Genomic DNA, 20,847 nt, shown 5'->3' with positions numbered 1-20,847 from the left:
CTTGTCTCATCATCGTGCCATCATCGACTGTGCCCGGGCCGAAGTAGCGCTTTTCCCGCTTGCCGATGCCCCACTGCCTGACCCTTCTGAACAGAAAGCCTCCAAGCTCACTATTGTGTCCGATACGGACATACCACCCGACATGTGTGCGCTTGTGCCCGTCTCTTGCTCTACCGCGCCAGACGCTACAGTGCTTTTTACACCGTCGCCGATTTTTCTCCGTCGCAAGGCCCTACCTCTCCCATTTGCCGTCCTCACCACTGCGTCTGGATTATCCTCAATGCTTGTGTGTAACCCGTCTCACTCCCATGTGACGTTACTGCGCGGCGAATCACTCGGTCGTGTTCAGCCCCTTGACCCGCTTCACATTCTCGATGTTACCGACGACACGGCCTGTTATGGACTCGACGCCCTCACTTCTCCCGTGCCATGCGCATCATCATCATCATCGTTGTCGTCATCGTCGTCAGACGTTCTTGAATCTGTCGTAGACGCCGATCTGCCGCCTCCATATCGCCAGCAAGTCTTCGCGCTTCTTCAGAATTTTCGCTCGTCGTTTGACTGTGACCAACAATCTCTGGGACGTACGGCAACCGTCACTCACAGCGTACACACTGGTTCCCATCCTCCTTTACGCCAACGACCATACCGCGTATCGGCAGCCGAGCGAAAGATCATTAACGAGCAGGTCGACGACATGCTGCACCGTGGCGTCATTCGCCCTTCCCACAGTCCTTGGGCGTCTCCTGTAGTATTAGTACGCAAGAAGGACGGGTCAATACGCTTCTGTGTGGATTACCGTCGACTCAATAAGATCACTCGTAAAGATGTCTATCCGCTGCCTCGGATTGATGACGCCCTCGACTGCTTGCAAGGCGCGGAGTACTTCTCATCTTTGGATCTTCGCTCCGGCTATTGGCAAGTGCCCATGGCAGATGATGACTGTGAGAAGACAGCTTTCATCACGCCCGATGGCTTGTACGAATTTACCGTAATGCCATTCGGGCTCTGCAACGCGCCCGCTACTTTCGAGCGCATGATGGACACCATCCTTCGCAACTTCAAGTGGAAAACATGTCTGTGCTACCTTGATGACATCGTGGTGTTTTCGCCAGATTTCCCGACGCACCTCGTTCGCTTGCGTGAGATACTCACCTGCCTCACCTCTGCTGGTCTCCAACTTAACATCAAAAAGTGCCGTTTTGCTGCTCGCAAGTTAACAATATTGGGTCACGTTGTATCGAAGGACGGCGTGCTTCCTGACCCAGCCAAGCTTCGCGCGGTCGCAGAGTTTCCGACGCCCACTACTCTTAAGGCACTCCGCAGCTTTATAGGGCTCTGCTCTTACTTTCGGCGTTTTGTGCGCAATTTCGCGACTATCATCGCACCACTGACCAATTTGCTTACCGCTACTAACGGCATCTCCGCGTGGTCAACTTCCTGTGACGAAGCCTTCCAGCAACTACGTCGCCTACTTACTTCGCCACCGATTCTTCGACACTACGATCCCACAGCGCCTACAGAGGTACATACGGACGCCAGCGGTATCGGACTTGGTGCAATCCTCGCACAACGGAAAGACGGCTATGACGAGTACGTCGTCGCGTATGCGAGCCGCACCTTAAAGAAGGCAGAAGCCAACTACTCAGTAACAGAAAAGGAGTGCTTGGCCATTATTTGGGCGCTCGTCAAATTTCGTCCATACCTATATGGTCGCCCTTTTGACATTGTCACCGACCACCATTCACTTTGCTGGCTGTCCTCGTTGAAGGATCCGTCAGGTCGCCTAGGGCGATGGGCACTCCGCTTACAAGAATATGATATCCGCGTTGTCTACCGATCGGGCAGAAAGCACTCTGACGCCGATGCGCTTTCTCGATCACCGCTACCTTGTGATGTGGCTTCATTGTCTCCGCTCTTCGCATCCATGTCAGCCTTCAACGTCGCTGATATGCCGGACGAGCAGCGTAAGGATCCCCTGCTTTCAACTATGCTGAATTTCCTCCACGACCCATCCGCCACACCCTCTTCTCGAACACTTCGTCGCCAAGCCGCTCACTTTACTGTCCGCGACAACGTTCTTTACCGCAGAAATTATTTGCCTGATGGTCGCAAATGGCTCCTGGTGATACCACGACACATGCGTTCTGACATATGCGCTTATTTTCATGCTGCTCCTCATAATGGTCACGCCGGTGTTCTGAAAACGTATACTCGCCTAAGGCAGCGTTTCTACTGGCACGGCATGTATCACTTCGTGCGCCAGTACGTACGCGCTTGCACGGCGTGCCAACGGCGGAAAATTCCACAGCGCCCACCTGGTGAGCTACAGCCGCTGCCCTGCCCGGCTCGGCCCTTCGATCGCGTCGGCATAGACCTGTACGGGCCACTTCCCTGCAGTTCCTCGGGTAACCGATGGATAATTGTAGGTGTCGACCACTTGACGCGCTACGCCGAGACTGCCGCACTCCCGGCAGCCTCTGCGCGCGAAGTTGCGTTCTTCATCTTGCGGAACTTCGTTCTTCGACATGGCGCACCACGCGAACTGCTCAGCGACAGGGGCCGTGTCTTCTTGTCCGAAGTCATCCAAGCCCTTCTCGATGCATGCAGCATCGTTCACCGCAAGTCTACAGCCTACCACCCGCAAACGAACGGCTTGACAGAGAGGTTCAACCGCACACTCGGTGACATGTTGACTATGTACGTCGCCTCGGATCACAGTAACTGGGACACTGTTTTGCCGTTCGTCACGTATGCCTATAATACGGCCACACAAGCTACCACTGGCTTTTCGCCCTTTTTTCTGCTGTATGGACGAGAGCCCTCGTGTACTATGGACACAATGCTCCCATACCGACCCGACGCTTCCGAATGCACGCCTGTGTCTGAAGCAGCCAAATACGCCGAGGACTGTAGGCAGCTCGCGCGAGCCCTTACGACCGCTGCTCAAGGTCGTCAAAAGCTGCGGCATGACAGTGACGCGCTTACACCAGTTTTCCCGACTGGTTCCCTTGTTTGGTTGTGGGTCCCGCCTCACAGCCCTGGCCTTTCGACCAAACTCCTTGCACGCTATGATGGCCCCTACCGCGTCATAGACCGTACCTCCGCTGTCACCTATGTTGTAGAACCTGTGACACCTTCACCCGACCATAGGCATCGCGGGCGTGACACGGTTCATGTCAACCGACTTAAGCCGTACTATGACCCCCTCATCCTACCTACGCCGTAAGTCGCCAGGATGGCTCCTCTTCTCTCCCGGGGGCAATTGTGATGAAGAGGAAGATGAAGAAGGCGCTCTTGTTGCGGCTGTGCGCGTGATCAGCGTTTGTCGACTGCCAGCGCTACCAGACTGTGCCCAGTGCCTCGTAATAAATCGCCTTATTACAGGTGTAATAATCGATCGAAATCTTTCCTGGAGCTCTCTTTGCACGCACCTGAAGAAAAAACTATTGTCGATTGCTGGGGTACTGAGATTCATGTGCGGGAAAATATGGGGCGCATCTGTACGCTCCATGCTTCAGTTGTACAGAGCTCTATTCCTAGGCTTTTTACACTACAGCCTTCCAGTGTTGTCTAGTACGTGCAAGTCAAATATTCGCTCATTGGATAGCTTACCGGGCCAAGCATTGCGCATGTGTTTAGGACTTCCTCGCTGTGCATCAACAGCTGCAATAATTGTTCTTACAAAAGATCATTCCATCCAAACATGCGTTGCGGTGGATTGTCTCAGGACGCATGTCCGTCATCTTTCACGCGTCCCCGATCATCACTTGGCGTTGTTGCCATCGCAGAGACCACGTGCAACGTTTTCTGAAGTTATATTCACCCTTCCAGATTGTCTTCCATTAGGATACATACCAGCAGCAAGACCTTCATTAGCTTTGTGGTGTCTCCAATAGTCTGAAGTGCACCTAAGTATTCCGGGTGTAAAAAAGGCTAATAATCCAACAATAGCTCTGAAACAGATGACGCTGCTTTTAATCAATGAGACATACGGGGACCGAGTGCACATCTATACTGATGGTTCGGTCTCACCTACCAGCTCTTCAGGCGCCATTGTCATTCCGGCTACGAAAACCACAATCAAGTTCAAACTGTCCCACATGACAACATCAACAGCGGCAGAGCTTGCAGCCCTGCGTGCTGCTGTCAAATATCTCCTACACGAGACACCTCAGAAATGGGTAATTTTTTGCTACTCTAAGGCAGCACTTCAGAGTCTGCATTTTGCCCTATATCAGAACCCATGAGCAGCTGACATGTGAAATAAAAGAAGATCACCATTAGGCTATCGCTAGAGGGCATGAAATCATATTCCAGTAGCTACCTGGACATACCGGCATTGCCGGTCTGCCCATCTGGATGCCGGACCAGTTCCAATCCCCATATCAAGAACCGACGCTGCAAGAAAGCTTTATATTGCGGCTAAAGCTATGACACACAAATACTGGTCTTCTCCCAACCTCCCTAAGTGTCATCTTCATAGGCTGGATCCATTCTTAAAGCTACAAGTGCCATCGAAAATTTCCCGCTCTGAGGCGGCAGTATTGTGCCGCCTCTGGCTCGGGGTGACATTTACGAAGGCCTACTCGTTCTGCATTGGAATAGAGGATGCGCCCATGTGCGACTCTTGCGAAACCACAGAAACGATTGAACATATCCTATGTATCTGTCCCCAATACGACGTCGAGCGCGAAGTTCTCCGGGTAGCACTGAACCAGCTGGACTGGAGACCATTTTCCATAATGAAGATCCTTGGACCCTGGCCATACGCTTCGGTGGCAGAAAAGCCACGAAAGTGTTCCTGAAAGACTTAAGTCGACAGGTCTTGGGAACCGTGTGTAGACTCGGTGCGAACCTTCCACCGTGCGCGAAACTGCGCGCTTCTCTCTCCCTCTTCATCCCCATACCCCCTTCCCCCAATATAGGGTAGCAAACCGTACGTGCGTCTAGTTAAGCTCCTTGCCTTTTCTGTCTTCTATTTCTCTCTCTCTTTCCCTCTCAAATTTGTCGGTGGAAAGTCATGAGGCACATCGGTGCGGTCAATGCTGCAGCTTTATAACGCCTTGTTCCTCGGCTTCGCAAGATACAGCCTCCCCGTGATTGGGAACACCTGCAAAACAAACCTGAGTGTATTCCAGGGGCTACAAGCTCAAGCCCTAAGGACGTGTCTCGGTCTTCAGAAGTGTGCGTCTATACAGCGGCAACGATTTTCATAGCTCGAGATCACACAATATCAACGTACTCAGCCACCGACGCTCTCAGGGCGCATATTCGGCACGTTTCTCGGCTACCTTCTCGCCATCTTGCTGCTTTACCTCCAGAAAGGTCACACACAACTTTCAGTCGTATAATTGTTGCCAATAATACCTCCTTGCCATCGAACTACATGCCTGCAGCAAGACCATCCTCACCTTTATGGTACCTGCACAAACCTGAAATATGCCTCACCATCCCAGGAATCACGAAGAAAGCTAACATGCCGTCGTTTGCCCTGAAGCAAGCCACATTAGAACTCTTACATGAGGTGCACAGTGGCCGCGTACACGTTTACATCGATGGCTCAGTCACATCTGCAGGTTCAGCTGCCGCTGTAGTGATACTACCAATATCCGTCAAAATGCAGCTAAAAACATCACATATATCATCAACGACAGCTGCTGAACTGGTAGCCCTGCGTGCGGCTCTTCATTTCATTTAGGAGGAACCACGCTATGCATGGTCAATCTTTTGTGATTCTAAGGCAGCCAGCCCTACAGAGTGTACTCTCAGCACTACGCCACGAATCTTCTCAGCTCGTCGCAGAAATCAGAGAAGTCCACCATCAGATAGTTGACGAAGGACACGATATAATATATCAATGGTCGCCTAGTCACTGTGGCATACATGGCAATGATTAAGCGGACGCAGCTAACCGATCTGCCCATGACGGCGTCAACTACGTTGCCATTCCTCTTTCGAAAGCCGACGCAGCGGCAAAACTTTCCGCGCTTGCGCGTGACCTAACATTAGCTCAATGGAATTCATCTGAATTCACAAGTGCACGCCTTCATACCCTGGATTCTATAATTTACAGCTCCGTATTCCACCCGATCTTCCACGACGTAACTGCACCCTTCTAGTCCATCCATGGCTTGAAGTGACATTTTCAAATGCGCACTTCTTTCTTATTGGAATGGGCAAGAGCCCACTTTGTGACTACTGCGGGTGCAACGAAACAATCGCGCACCTCCTTTGTGAGTGCCCTCGTTTCAATCCACAAAGAGCAGCCCTCTCAGCCACCCTAGACAAACTGGACAAGCGCCCCCAATCACGGAAAACAACACCCTTGGAAACGCCTACGCGGACATCAGCGCGAGACGCTAAGGCGCTGCTGCGTTATTTAAGACACTGGACTTTGTGAGAAATTGTGACTGTACACTGTGTGACGTAGGATGGGACGGTGACACTGTGTGACACTAGTAACGCCCTCGCAGACTGTGTTAGAGTGCCCACAGAAACAGTTCTGTACCGTGTGTGTATGTGTGTGTGGGTTTACTTTTTTAAATTCTTTTTCTCTTTCTCACATATCGCATCCCTTTGCCCCACCCCGGTACAAGGTAGCCAACAAGAGATAATTTCTGGTTAGCCTTCCTGTCTTTCTTTTGCCTTTCTCTTTCTCTCCTAGTTCTTTTCCTCCGTTGTGAATAACTCCACTCCGCCGCGATGCGACGTAGGCGAGCGCCATGTGGTGGTGTTGCAAGGAACCGGGCGCGCCGCTCCATGGCCTTCAAGATATTCGCGCGCCGGTGCGCGCAAATGGCGGCCGCCGTGGCCGGTCTACGATTGGTAGAAACACCGGTAAAGGGGTTTGAGTTCTCGCTTAACAGAATTATGTTTTCTCGTGTATTAAATTTACAATCCGACACTCTCATGTCTGTAGGTCATGTGTAAGTCGTACTTTACGATTTTTCTACGCATTTTAGCTCGAGAAATTGAATTAGTTCAAGAACTTCCTTGAGCCACATCGAGGGCCTGGGTATGGGCCGTTCGAAATTCGTTTTGCCGAAACGACGTCCAACGCGGAATGCCGGGCGCGGGACGCCAACGCCGGATTTTCTGCGACACGGAGCCCTTAACGCTATCGCCTTAAAAGAGACTGCGACTCGACACGCCTGAGCACAGAGGAGAAGGGGCCAAGTACGTCGCGCTAAAGAGACCTAGCATCCGAAGTTCCAGATTGCGAAAATAGTTTTCTTTCTTTCTCTTTCTAGACAAATTCAGCCTTCGTATATGGCGACTTCCTGTGGCCTCTTAGGCATCTTCCAGTTCGTCAGACTCCTATACGATATGTCGGGTGGTAAAGGCTTATAATCAGCTGAGCAAGTGCTACAGCGTGTGTTTGATGGGGGACCCTCCTCTTTGCTACACAATTGACTGTAACGCCATTTTGGTAGCACGTCTTCTGTGATGGATTAGCACGTTCGCACTTTAACGACTGGAATTTCGGGCCACCGAGATAACCAAGGGTGAAACTTATTGCGTTTGTGAGATAGATATCTGAAGGCACCATCTCGGGGGGCCAGAGCGACAAAGTGAATGTGATAGAAATTAAAATCGATAACACGATTCAGTTTGTTTCATGTGAAGAAAATTGAAGGCTGGACAAGGTTATTGTTATTGCAAATGTTAAAAAAAAACGAGAAAGAAAGATGCGAAGAATGATGCACGCAAAGGACGCTGCGTTTAAATCCGCGTGTGCCCAGCGGCGCGCGCTTACCGTAGACGCCGTTGAGCTTGATGCAGGCGGTGGCGGGGAAGAGCCCGTTGCGATTCTTTCGCGACGACATGCAGGGCGACTCGAGCAGGTCGGCCGTGTAGTTGTTGTGAAAGGGGTCCTCGCACGCCGGGTTCTCACGATCCAGCGACACGCACTTGAAGCAGTCCAGGCCGTGGGCTGCCCCTGCGAGCGCGCACCATCGAACGCGACATGACCAGGCGCTGGCCGAACACATCTGTGCGGCACTGAGTCGCCACTTCTTTTTTTGCCTTTATTGCCCACTGTTCTACGTGTGTATGTATGCAAGCCAAAGAAAACGAGTGAATGTTTCACTTAATATACGCATGCATGACAGCACACAGTTCAAAACACTAGGAAAAACACGCAGCGCTCGTCCTGTACATTTCATATTTTGTGTCTAGTCCTTCCTCAGTGCTTTTAAGTTTTTCACAGTGACCCTAACTAATTCGCTGAGAATTCAGTAATAGTAATGCCAGCCTGCACTGCGCTCAAGCACTAAAACCTCCTTGGCAGTTGCTCTTGCTTTCCTGGCCACTCGGAGGGCTTCCAACGCATTGTGTGGTGGAACGGTGAAAATGGTGCTAGTGGCGATCGCCCAAGGTCAAAAATTTTCAGATAACGCGCCCACTCGTCACCCTCTGTAGACACAAAAGATCCTCTCACCTGAGAATCCACCAGTCGTGTCCTCCAGCGCAATATGGCCGTTAAACTGCGCACGAATAGGGCGCAAGGCCCGTTCTTTTCATTACATCTTGTCTGCACTAAGCGTTATACTGACGATAACACGAAGAAGCTTGTTACTTGTTAATTCTGTTGTGTGTTTGATCCTGCCGTTATTTCTGTTATTCTTTGTAGAATACGAAGTGAAAGTCACCATACGATGATAAAGACCTATTATCGATGAATAAATATATAGGAAGGCTATGATGATTAAACGAGCGTTTAAGCACACTAGACACCTGTATTTGAGCCTAATCTCTGTAATCCTGAGCGCGCCAGACTCCAGTGCACCACTTCGCGACGAGTACCTGTAGAGTACGTGTATTAGCGCAGCCGTCACCCTCTGACATTTCAAATACGAATATACGAGGCAGGAATAAAGGGTGAAAGAGAGAAGTATAGCGTGCTCCAGAACATTGATGGCAGAACCGCAAGGGCTTTTTGAACAACAAATGTTTAAATTTGGTGCTTTCTATAAAATAGGTACGCCACGAACCTTCACGATCAATCTCTAGTGCGAGTTGTAGCAGCGCGATCGAACCTCCTTGAGTTTTCCGGTTGCAGCATCCAGTGTCGAGGACACTCCTGCTATGGAAGATCATACTGTATCAAAAATTAGTTGTATTTGCATTCTAAAAAGCGAGAACGTGGTGCTAAGTAGGCATTTCTGGATGCGCATTAAGCCGACAGAACTTCCGTCTGGGGAAATTAAAAACGGAGCACAACTGTGCACGCAAGCTCTCCGCATATTTTAATTGGCCGAATTCTGCAACAGCGAGACTGCATGTTCGAATAGACGACGTTGCAAACTCCTTAAAGAGAAATACTGCAGAGATCTTGAGGTCACTTTTAGTTACACCTGAAGCGTCAACGGAAAATCTGTTTGTTCTTTTTCCCATGAATAAATTTGGCAAAATATGACAGAAACATTCATAATGGCAGTCAGCGTGCATGTAGAATGACCAGTGTATTCAGTCTTACCCATTCGGGGAAACCAACAGAACAGTACTTGTCGGAATGATATTGGGAAAGAAAACGGATTCTCTCCCCTCCCTCCCCCTACCAAATTTCTTTCTCGTAATTTTTGTGCTTCCGTTTAAATTTGGGTTATCCTTGAGTTTGAAACGCTTTGTGTGCTATTTAAACAAAAAAAAACCAACAATAAGCAAACAATAAAAAGGAACAGGAAATGCCGTGAAGTGCAGTTCAGCATAGCTCTATACAGTGTTTCTCAAAATTTTGCAGTACGTGAACCCTTTAAAGCATTACCTCCCCCCCTCCCCACCTTATGCGGAAAATGTAGTTTTTTTTTCTTTAATGACGCAGATACATTTACATTTTCATTTATTTAAATGACATTAACGACAGCAGACACAGCCACCAAAACTGATTTTCTACGATTCTTAGCAAAGATTGATTTACTCATGTAGTTTAATGAGAAGGATGCATTTGTTTTCTTGATTCAACCATATCTGCTTAACCCCAATTTTACAGTTTCGGTGAGACAAAACTGGCTGCGGTTGGCAGGCCATGTTCGGCGAAGTTTATCACCACCACCATTTTCATCACCACAACCTTTCAGCTTCTTGAACAAGTAAATGGCATTATGCGCCTAGACTGATAGGGCAATGCTCGCTTCCACGCGTCCTGTGAACGACGATGAAAGAATACGAAACCACGTCCACCTGGCTCCATACGCGGATCTTTGACTTCACGTTCATTCATCGCAGTGAGTCCGAGCCTCGCGCAAGTCTGCCTTACATCCTTGACTTTCCTTTGCCCCCTTAAGTCACGGTATACTCATTTGTGTACGTGACTCGTTTTCGCCATTTATTTCGAGTAGTGGCAATAAAGAGAGAGACAGTTTAATGGAAGCTAAAGATGTCAACCCTGCTAAATGCAAGGCTTTCTACTTCCGATGACATGCTTTAGATTACATGAAAACTTGACTTTTCATAAACATCATAAAAAGAGCTATTAATAAACAAAGAAGTAACGCCCATATAACGAAAAAACAATTCTGGGGTTGTACGGGCCGAAACCGTGATGTGATAATGACGCACGCCGTAGTGGAGGACCCAGGATTAATTTTAACCGCGTGGAGTTTTTTAACGTGCTCCGGAATTTAAGTAGATGAGCGCAGTTGCATACCGCCGCCATTGAATTGCGGCCGCCATGGCCGGGATCGAACCCACGACCTTTGTTTCGCAGCGTAGGGCCATAGCCAATAAAATTCCCAGGCGAGACAGGTTACGAACCAGAGGTCAGCGTGTGTGCACGTGTGTGTAACAAATGTAAGTATATATTTGTACATTACAACGAAAAATCAGGAGTCGAATTCACATAGCTTTTCGTTCGCGAATGCTCTTCGCCATTGGCCGACCGCCTTCGCCAATGCTACGCCCAGCAACAGGATTGGCTGCAATTTGCTCTTACTTACTTAATTCTTACTTAAGAGCTTTTGTTTTTTGTGATTACTGCCTCAGGGCTCGTACTGACAAAAACGTTCTTACACAAAAGCTGTTCACAAAAGTAGATGGCAGGCAATCGTGATGTCGGACATTGTATAAGCGATGGCGGTCGGCCAATGGCGAAGAACATCTGTGAACAAAATGCTCTGTAAATTGGACCGCCAGTTAATTTCCCCCACGATTTTTTGGATTCATCACCTGTTGGGTTCATGTGGTTGGGACTAACGAATTTACTTCTCGTTATTTTTTCCACGTGCGACGTGGTAGCTCGCTGAGTAACCAAGCTTACTCGAAATATTTGCTCTGCCACCGCTGCACTCTTCAGCCTGAGTGTCTCGATGTTGCGGTGGTCATTCCGCAGACTGAGGCGCCGTCCGCCCTCTTTCCTTCCCTTACCCCCTCCCACTTTTCTCCCGCTTCCACACCACTGCCTTCGAGGGCGGAGTTTGTCGGCGTGACGTGCTCCACGCGGACGAGACGCTCGATGCACGCCTAACAAGACCATGGAAAACACGTCTGCATGTTTGCCTCGGCCGAATGAATAGTGTCCCAGCCGCGTGTTTACCCACCCCCTCAAGCACTGCCGGCGACAAACAGCGCCAAAGGGAGACTCGTCGCTTGGCGCCGTAGCGCGATGGAGTAGCGCCCTGTCGCGGACCTGCGAGGCTGCAGCTCGAATCCGAGTGGGTCTTCGGCGCGGCCAAATATAACTTCAGTTTTTTTTTCTTCTTCTGTTTTTGCCAGTAAAGCTAGTTCCGCTTTAAGTTAGCACTCTCCAAAGTGTGCGGTACCTGTTAGGGCACGTCATGCGATGTGCGCCGGTCTATATACGGCGTACACAAACTGTGCGTTGTGGGGCGACTAACAGTATGAAAGGTTTGGTGAGTACGGCATTCGCCGGGCCTCAGATTGCACGAGTATTATTCACTGAAAAAAAAAAAAACGACCTCCGACCACATTGGTTTGCTGCTATTAGGCCACTGAAAAAGCCGACAACCGTGCAGCGCGATTGCAATTGTGATGGCGTCGTCGCGACAAGCATTGTCAGTCACGGTTGGCCAGAGTACAAATCGCGCTACCATTGTTCCATTAGTTCACGTTTGCGTAAATGCGCGAGAAGAAGACGCGGCACTCCGTTTCACCACTATAACCGCGGCCCTACCGCGATGTCTTACACACACGCGTGTGGAGATCCCCTTCTCTCCAGATCGCACAAGTAATCCCTTCCTCCCTGCATATCGAAGCGTCGGCAGTGCCAAATGTAGTGCTCCACGTTGCCCGCTTCACTGCAGTCTGTGCAGAGAAGACAATTAGCGCACCCAGATCATAAAGCCAATGCTGGGGTGAGCGCCGATCCTCTCCGGATTCTGTACACTATAGCGTGGAATCATTGCAACTGCGCCCTTTAATAACGCGCGGTCCGTGCGGGAGAATCAGGATGACATTTCGCCGCCACCTCCAGTGTCGTTGCAAGCTAGGCCGCACCGCTTCATTTTCTTCCATTGCATACGGTGGCTTTAGGGCCGCCATTTTTTGCAAGAACGGCCCTTTTTTCCGGGAAATTTAACAGAATCATTCGGTGAAGCGATAAGCACGCTGCCTCTTTTTTCTTTCTTTAAGTGAACATGACAGCACTCCGGGGCCTCAAAATTTAAGGTTCAACCCGCTTCTGAATGTCTTAGTAAGATCTCGATGAGGGCTAGCTGGTCTGTGGTATGTTTCCTCGTATCCTTCTTTTATTCGCGCTGTTTAACCTCAGTTCTGAATGTCATGCGTCACGCACAGAATCGAGCTCGGGATAGAGTTGCGCAGCATACCTATATTAGGCGAGAATACTTCCCGCGTCGGCACTTGTAATGCGCCGACACCTTTCTATAATTAGGTATTATAGTGTGAAACCCGCGGCCTATCCATTCGAGCCGTTTCACACTTTCCTGATTAAAGGGGTTGGGACACCAAATTTTGAGGCTATAGAAAGCATGTTGTAGGCTGCTTCCGTATGCAAGGACACCCAGAACGAGGTATCGGACGCTGCAAACATTTCAAAATAATTTTAATTCAGCTCCAAAAAGCCATTAAAAACTCCTTCTCGTAGTCGAGATCCATCGCTAGCGCGGCAGCTACTACGTCACAGAGGAGGAACGAAAATATTGACGTCATAGCACACCAGCACAAAAACGTGACGTATGATGAGTAGCGATGAAATGCCGATTACGGAGCCTGCTGAGCCGAGCGACCGAGCATAGCCTCCACTATGACCGAGCTACAGGCATATAGAAATCCTTTCTTAATGCAAAGAAGGGGTAAGGCGTGCAGACACGGACACAGGGGGAGAGAAGTGGACAACACGAACGCCGCACGGCGGCCCGCGAATGGCAAACTGCGTGCGGCGAGTTGCCGTGCCGACGGGCCTTTGCACGTTTGAGTGTAAAACAGTAGCCGGCCGACTCCGAAAGGGACCAGGATATGCGGCGTTCGTGTTGTCCGCTTCTCTCCTCTCATAGTCGCATAGTTCGGCAGCTCGGAGCGGTCTCTCCTTCGCTTGGCCTTTCTGTGAAGACCCGTCCACGTTACCGGCACGGAAACTCGCCGCACGCCGTTTGCGGGCCCCCGTACGACGGCGGTTTTGCTCGCGAACGGCAAGATTACCTAGCCGTAGAGAGCACGGACCCGGGACCCATTTGTGCGGCAGCCGTACGGCGAAGCGGCCAAACAGCGTCCGAGGAGTGGTCATTCTGTGCACTGACGGCAGCTTCACCGCCTCTGATGGTTCGGCGCCGCCGATATCGTGGCTAGGCCTTTTCCGGTTCACGTCGAAGCTAAAGCTTACGGCGCTTCGGAATGAATCACCGACTCTCACAAGCCGCAATATTTTCTTACCGTTGTTGTCGCTCTTCGCAATAATGATAATAATCGCGACATGCACTTCGAATCGCCAGTTGACCTCTGCTGGCAGAGCACGCGTATGCGCGAGCAGACGACGCAGCATAGTTTTACGTCACTATTTTTTGTGGCCCACGTGACCAAGCCATGTTGCGTTTCCTCCTCTGTGACGTCATAGCATCCTCCAGAGTCCAGAAATCTAAACCGAAATCGCTCGGTATCATAATGCTATTATTAAATTATTTATCGGATATATATGAATCCCGCTGTGTGTATCATGCTCCCTGAAGCATGACGCAACGTTTGAATCAACAAACGCATGAACGAAAATTTTGATGTCTCCACCCCTTTAAAGGGGCGGTTATACCGCGCGGGCGATACGTCGGGCGCCCACGCCAAAAGGAAGTGGGACGCTAACAGCACCTGTGTCCCGAATCTTCTACTCTGTCTTGGACATGCAAGGCCGCTTGAGGAGGAAGCTTTGAGCCGACGCGAACTCCGACTTCCACATTCTTATACACCGGAAACTAAGAAATTCCCTCATGCAAACACTAAACCAAATTTAGCGAGATTTGTTGAATTCAAGAGATTAAGTCGAACTCTATCGACTGCTGGAATCAGAATCCTGATTTAGGGCTTAGAAGGTTTTAGACAGATTAGCGTAAATCTGTAAATTTCCAATTTACTGAAGCACGAAGTTTACAATTCCCGTAATCTTAGACCAAAAACAGATATTACAATTCTGGAAACTATCTGAGCTACATCGTCTAAAGCGGGCAAATATGATGTACTTGTTAGTTTAGCGCTTGCACAAAACTATTACACTGTATTGCGTAGCTTTACGAAATCAACATTTGAAATCAACATTTACGAAATCAACATTACGAAATCAAACAGAAATTGATGGCCGAAATGAAAGATGAGGGCCCAAATTCACACACACACACAAAAGAAAAAGCAAAGAAAAGAACACGTTACGCTAGAATTGTTCGCAAAATAAAGTTTCTGCGAATCCTGATGTTGAGTACGTTATCAGTCGGCCAATAGCAAATAACACTTATGATAGAAAAGCTTTGTGGACTCGGCCTCAGGGTCCCGTACTTATAAAAAGGTTCTTACGTTAGATTTGCCCCTAAAAAAATTTCATCAAATGCTGATGCTATACATGTCATTAGCGAAAGCAGCCGGTCAATCACAAAGAACGCCCACGAACGAAAAACGTTTTGAATTAGGCCCCAGGGCGCGTATTCGCGAAAAAGGTCTTACACTAGTGGTGTTTGTAAGAACAAACGCGAACCACTCGTGATGTCGGTTCATATTATTAGCCAAAACGGCCAGCCTATGGCAAACAGCACTTCCTGACAACAGGCTTTGTGAATTCGGCCCCTACTTCCGACAGTCGGTAGGTTCTAACCTATCCTTTAAGCAACAAATATAATGAAAACTGTTCCTGCGGACACCGAAAGTTTCTTCGTTTCCGTGCATTTAAATTAAGGAACTGCCGAGGTAAAGATTCCTCTGAAGGAACAAGGAACTATAGTCGGTCACACCGTTCCGTCGAATGCTCCTCCAGCCGGCTGTCAAGGCAGCACTCAACCAAATGAGCTAAAATAAGCCAAACAGGCGTCTGCTAGTACTTCTGTATAGCAGCACGCGTCAGCGTATGCACAAGGATTCGATCGCAAAACTCATGAATATTTTGAGTCACACGAAAGCCCCACACAGGATCTTTCTTGGGAAAAAGGAGAAACAAAGAAAAAAAAACTGAACCAGAGAAAGGCGGGCTCTGCCGCATTAGAGCAGGTGCAACTTAAACTGCGCCTGCGCGCGAAAGGGCGGGACCATATATATATATATATATATATATATATATATATATATATATATATATATATATATATATATATATATATATATATATATATATATATATATATATAATGTAAAAGCATATAGACCAGGCTGAAGAGGAGAGATTTATTCGATTCTATCCATGGGGAAACTTTTTTAAAGCTTGATCGTTTTGCTCCCTCGTAAAGTTGGTCCTATTGAAGAGTTCCTGGGATGGACAGGAAAACCAGCTTTTAAGGAACGCTTTTGGCTGCGCGAAAAAAAATGCTAATAAATAAAACACAGAAAACGGAATCACTGCTTCCGTACAAAAGCAGAAGTTTGACGCAGCGAGCAAACAGCTCAAAACTTTCGGCTGGAAGTACTCCTCCGTTAGCGATGACTGAATCAAGCTTCTTTTTTTCTCTCTCTCTCCTTCTCTTTGCTGTTAACGTTATTATGCAGGGATAGCACTGTTTCCTTTCTAGCGGTCTTTCGTTTAAATTTGTTTGTTTGCTAAGTTACGACAGTTCCACGTGGCGCCAACGCATATCGCATAAAGATTTTTTTTTTCAGAGTATGTGTTTGAGCAAGCTCGCTCGTGTGTGTGTGCGTTTGTGTGTATTTCTTCACCGTGTTCGACACGTGTCATCAAAGTAATTTAGTTCACTTCGCCGCCCTCTCTATGAGGTCACTTACTATTCGTTGCGAGGACGTAAAGCACGATGAAGGAAAGGATGGGATACATTTCTTTCGTCCAAGGCTCCACCGCGCTGCTCCTGCAAAGACAGACCAACCCCGGAGATAAAATGAGACTTCTTCGAGGCTACAGCGCCGTTCACTGGCGACCAATCTGGTGCACCATCTGCAAAGGCTTTGCAAGTGTCTTTTGCGATCCACACGCACACGCACGCTTTTAAGGCTTCTTTTTGGGCTTCGCACAAGTTGTGCTCCGTTCTCGCGAACTGTCCCTGCTGACGTCGTCTTGACGTAGTTCGCCTCACCGAACTGCAACTCGGACACTGAGGCATTCATTTAGTCGAGTCGCCACTTACGGGTGACACACGGGGAGGGGGTGTAAGTACCAGCAGCACTCGGGCGCTTTTTTGTCTGCTGAAGACAGACGGCAAGCCTTCAAATATAAACAGAAAGAAAAAATGTAGACGTTATAGTTGAGAAAATGATTCAGAAAAAAAAAATATTATGCAGACCCCACGCACATGTTGCGTTGGATCTATGCGAAGTGCATTAGCGAAGCGGTTAACTAATGCTATACAACTGAATGCGATGCTTACAATTGTGCACATTTTCATCCTACACAAGGCGTATTCTCATGCAATGTTTTTGTTTGTGCTTTACAGTGCTCACAAGTTATGTCGAAATGCAAACAGTAGTTCACGCGAATATGCCCACTGTGAGACGTCGATGCAGTGATTTCATGAAGACGAAGGCGATACTTGTCGATGGAAGAACGGTGAGGAGAGGTGCCTAGGTACAAAGTGTGACACATACTAGAATACAATTAAGGAACCTATACCGCTTATGTCGCAGTGACACATGCCCATTGTGTAGGATTGCCCAGAATGGGCACACACCATGTGGGCACATACCAAATTGCCCAAGAATGGGGTAGTTGAAATGTAAGAAATTTGAGAAAAAATAGAAGCCGTTGAATACTGTGCGGCCGCGCGGTAATTTATGAAATCGTGTGTGTCCTTCAGGGATACCGATGAGCCGGTGTATGTACATGCTTTATGCGGTTGATATAGTGTTTTATTACGCAGAACAGAGGTGTGCTCACTGGTCATAATTCGTCGGTCATAATTCCGTGCTACATAAGCCGGAGCATACGGTCGTGCATACGCAGCTACCCAAGAATGTGACGAATATAAGAAAGTCGAAGAAGCCGTTGAACATCACTCACTTTTACAGGATGTACGCTTTTTAAGCTGGCTGATTTAATGTTTTACTACGCAGGACACAAATGGGCTCCCGGACTCCATTTTGTGTGTTAACTCCGTGCTATCTATATTAGCCGTTTGCTCTGTCCTAAATGCGAGATATCGACCAACGGACCACCGGGCCGACCAACCGACTGACCGACGGACAGACAAGTAACTGGCAAAGCAACATAATTGGATTATATTATCCTTGCGTGTAATGGATGCCTGCTTATTTGAAACAAAGCTGCGCCGCCTTCTTTTAGATGTTTATGTACAACTTGTTTCATTCGTACCTAAGAAACGGGGGCCGAATCCACAAATCTTTTCGTTCGTAAGTGCTGTTTTTCATTGGCTGATCGCCTTCGGTAATGATATGTCCTACATCCCTTGTGGGTGACGCGGAAGCTTTTAGAGTAAGGACTTTTTGTGAATACGAGCCCTGATCCGCTTCACATAAGATATTCTGCCAACTGCTCCTTAAATTCTTGTACAATTGTTATTACACTCAGTGCTTGGTAACGTTGAGCGCTCGGTTCACGCTTAGATACAACATAGAAACTCCTGCATTCTTTTGCTCGGGAAGGCGAATGCCTGCGAACCAGTGTTAAAAAAGAATCGTTGGAAGCGACAAACAAGTTGTATACGGTATTCCACTTTCATGCGAAAAATTTTACATATAGGCAAGCGGAAGATGCGTGAATACTTGGCTACGTGAACATAGTTACAACAGCAAACATATCAGCAATCCTGGGAGCCTAGATTATCGCAATGAAACAAACACTCGTGTTGCAGAAGTATTTACAGAAGGCCGTGAGTGGTGGCGCCGGCTAATACTCCCAGGATTAACTGCAGTACACATGCATGAATACCCAAGAAAGTGGACGCGAAAACTGCGCCGTAGTAGCTCAGTTGCTAAGAATATCGCACGTAATGCGAGGCCGTGGGTTCGTGTCCCACCAGCAGGGAGTTGTTTTTCGTCCACTTTCGTTTTCATTTATTTCTAATTTCTACATTTCAATGAAATAAGCAATTGCCCCTATGCTTCCTTTCTTGTCATTGTCTGTTGGCTTTATGTGGTTGTGACTTACGCAAACCGAGCCCCTTGGTTCCTTTTCTTCTCGTTCAGAAGTATTTATAGAATCGTAGCGCATTAAAAATAGTACAGAAAGGGAAAACATTGAAGCAATCGCCACGATGCAGATTGGTGCGGACACGTGCGTTAGGGCGCCCTCAGTTTCAACATTAGAGGAGGCGCTGACATTTATTATTGGCACACAAAACGACAGCGGGCTCGATTGTAGGAAGGGAACCGACAACGCGGTTTGTAAGATTTCTAAATTCTGTAGAAATGGTTTTTCTAAATTCTCTAGAAATAGAAAAGCCACTTGCCCATATCTTATTTTTGAGCTTAGAACTATTTCTAGCCATGTGCCAACTAGCCCGACAGCAGACGTTACTATTCTGAATTCCCCGTTCCACCCCCCCTACTTTTCTTTTCTCTTTTCGTTGTTGTTGTTGTGTCTAATTTGTTGTTTGCTCTCTTTCTCCATGTGCCGGGTTTTGACGCGAAGTACTGTGCACATACAGTTACCACCCGCAGTGTCTCAGTGGCTGTGGCGTTATCTTGTTGAGCACAAGGTCGCGGGTCCGATTCCCAGTCTCGTTGATCGCATTCCGATAGGGACGGAACGCAAAATACACTCGTGTACAGAACATTTTATGCACCTTAAGGAACCGCAAGTATAGTCAAAATTATTCCGGAGTTCTCCTCTACGTCGTCTTTCAGTCAATTTTATTGTTTTGTGCCATTAAAATCAATCAATCAATCAATCAATCAATCAATCAATCAATCAATCAATCAATCAATCAATCAATCAATCAATCGACCAGTGGTTTCTAGTCGCACTTTGTCCCGGTGTTTTGCCTGCGCGTTGTTTGAAACGGACGCGTACAACCAACCAACCGCAACTTTAGCCATCATGAGTGTTGTGACTTCAGAGTGCGCGTCCAATGGGAGAGCTTCTTCTAAATGCTTGCGTTGTTTGACGTACTCCGAGAGGTCGTCAAACACAGAAGGCATACAGAGTAGGAGAAAATTAAAAGGAGACGAAATGCGGTTATCTGGGTCCCAGTAATCCCAAACTACTCGGAGAACTTAGGCAATGTGCACACACATAGGCCGCTATTTTGTAGCGATGCCTTATGCCTTGTTCTATGCTATTCTTATCATCCACCACACACGGCCGCCTGATCGCGTTGATAATGTGGGCAGACCGTCGATCTGACCAGTGGCCAAGCGCGAAAAGCCTGAAAAGGCATAGAATCGGAAAAGGCATCGCTACAAAATACCAGCCATATTCTGTTGCTATGCTGCCGAAGTGTGATTGGCGGCGGCGAAGGAGCTCCTTCGCGACGCACACTTCAAATCTCGGTTGCTGCCCCGTCAGTCTCGTCCTATATAGCTGCCAGTCTACATCAGGATCAATACCTCTAGAGTTGGCAGACGTGATATATCCCCAGGCGCGGCGGGGCGCCGATGTGAAGCTCTGTCGCCACGTTCGCATATTGATAGCGCGCTTAGGCATGCAAAAAGAAAGTAACGAAAGAAAGTAAGAAAGTAATTCACTTCATCCTGGCTACTTCGTCTCTACGTCGAATAGAAACTGGGGAACGCCTTTGCTGAATGTGTGAATTCCTACGGGCAACAGCGAAAAGTCTTGGCCCCGCGAGGCGAAGTTTCACTGAATACAAATACGCTTATCGACTTTAAAAGCTTCCAAGCCACACTCGGAGATTTGTTTACCCTGCACAGAAAGCGGATTGCTGCAGTCGTACGTTTCTCGTGCCGTAGCCCGCCAGAGAGCATTGCGGCGTAACGAGCGACTTCGATGAGATCACATCCAAGCGCCTTTGCTCGCGGAACTTGCCGCCAGAAGCTTTCATGGAACTCGGAAAGCTTCGTACGAGGAACTCAATGTCGACTTGATTATTGTTGTCTTGACATACGCGCGATTGCGAACGACGACGGATAATCAAGGGGAAGCATGGGCGAAAACAAGGCTTTCATGGCGTCGTTCATCGAGTTACGTATCAGGTCTCCTGTATCGCTCCTTTATCCAGTTTCGTCCGTGCCGCGAAAGTGTTGACGACTGCCAACGGCGAATTGCTTTAGGCGGGCGAAAAAAATAATAAAAAGCGTGCGCGGCATGCCTGCAGATGT

At 48.3% G+C, this 20,847-nt stretch overlaps 1 protein-coding gene across 1 annotated transcript in view; it reads right to left on the bottom strand.

Annotated features, from left to right (window-relative positions):
- The window catches only part of LOC135912015 (uncharacterized), a 56,480-nt gene that overhangs the window by 19,814 nt on the left and 15,819 nt on the right, over positions 1 to 20,847 (bottom strand). The window contains exons 3-4 of the mRNA XM_070520930.1: positions 16,384 to 16,463; positions 7,760 to 7,942 (exon numbers count right to left, since the gene is read on the bottom strand). Coding sequence (XP_070377031.1) covers positions 7,760 to 7,942; positions 16,384 to 16,432 — 232 coding nt within the window. The 5' untranslated portion in view covers positions 16,433 to 16,463. The remainder of the gene's footprint in view (positions 1 to 7,759; positions 7,943 to 16,383; positions 16,464 to 20,847) is intronic.

The sequence above is a fragment of the Dermacentor albipictus genome, chromosome 1, assembly GCF_038994185.2.
Source record: "Dermacentor albipictus isolate Rhodes 1998 colony chromosome 1, USDA_Dalb.pri_finalv2, whole genome shotgun sequence".
In the NCBI taxonomy this organism is placed as follows: Eukaryota; Metazoa; Arthropoda; class Arachnida; order Ixodida; family Ixodidae; genus Dermacentor; species Dermacentor albipictus.
The sequence above is the reverse complement of the archived record's forward strand: the minus strand, read 5'-3'. Positions and strand labels throughout refer to the sequence as shown.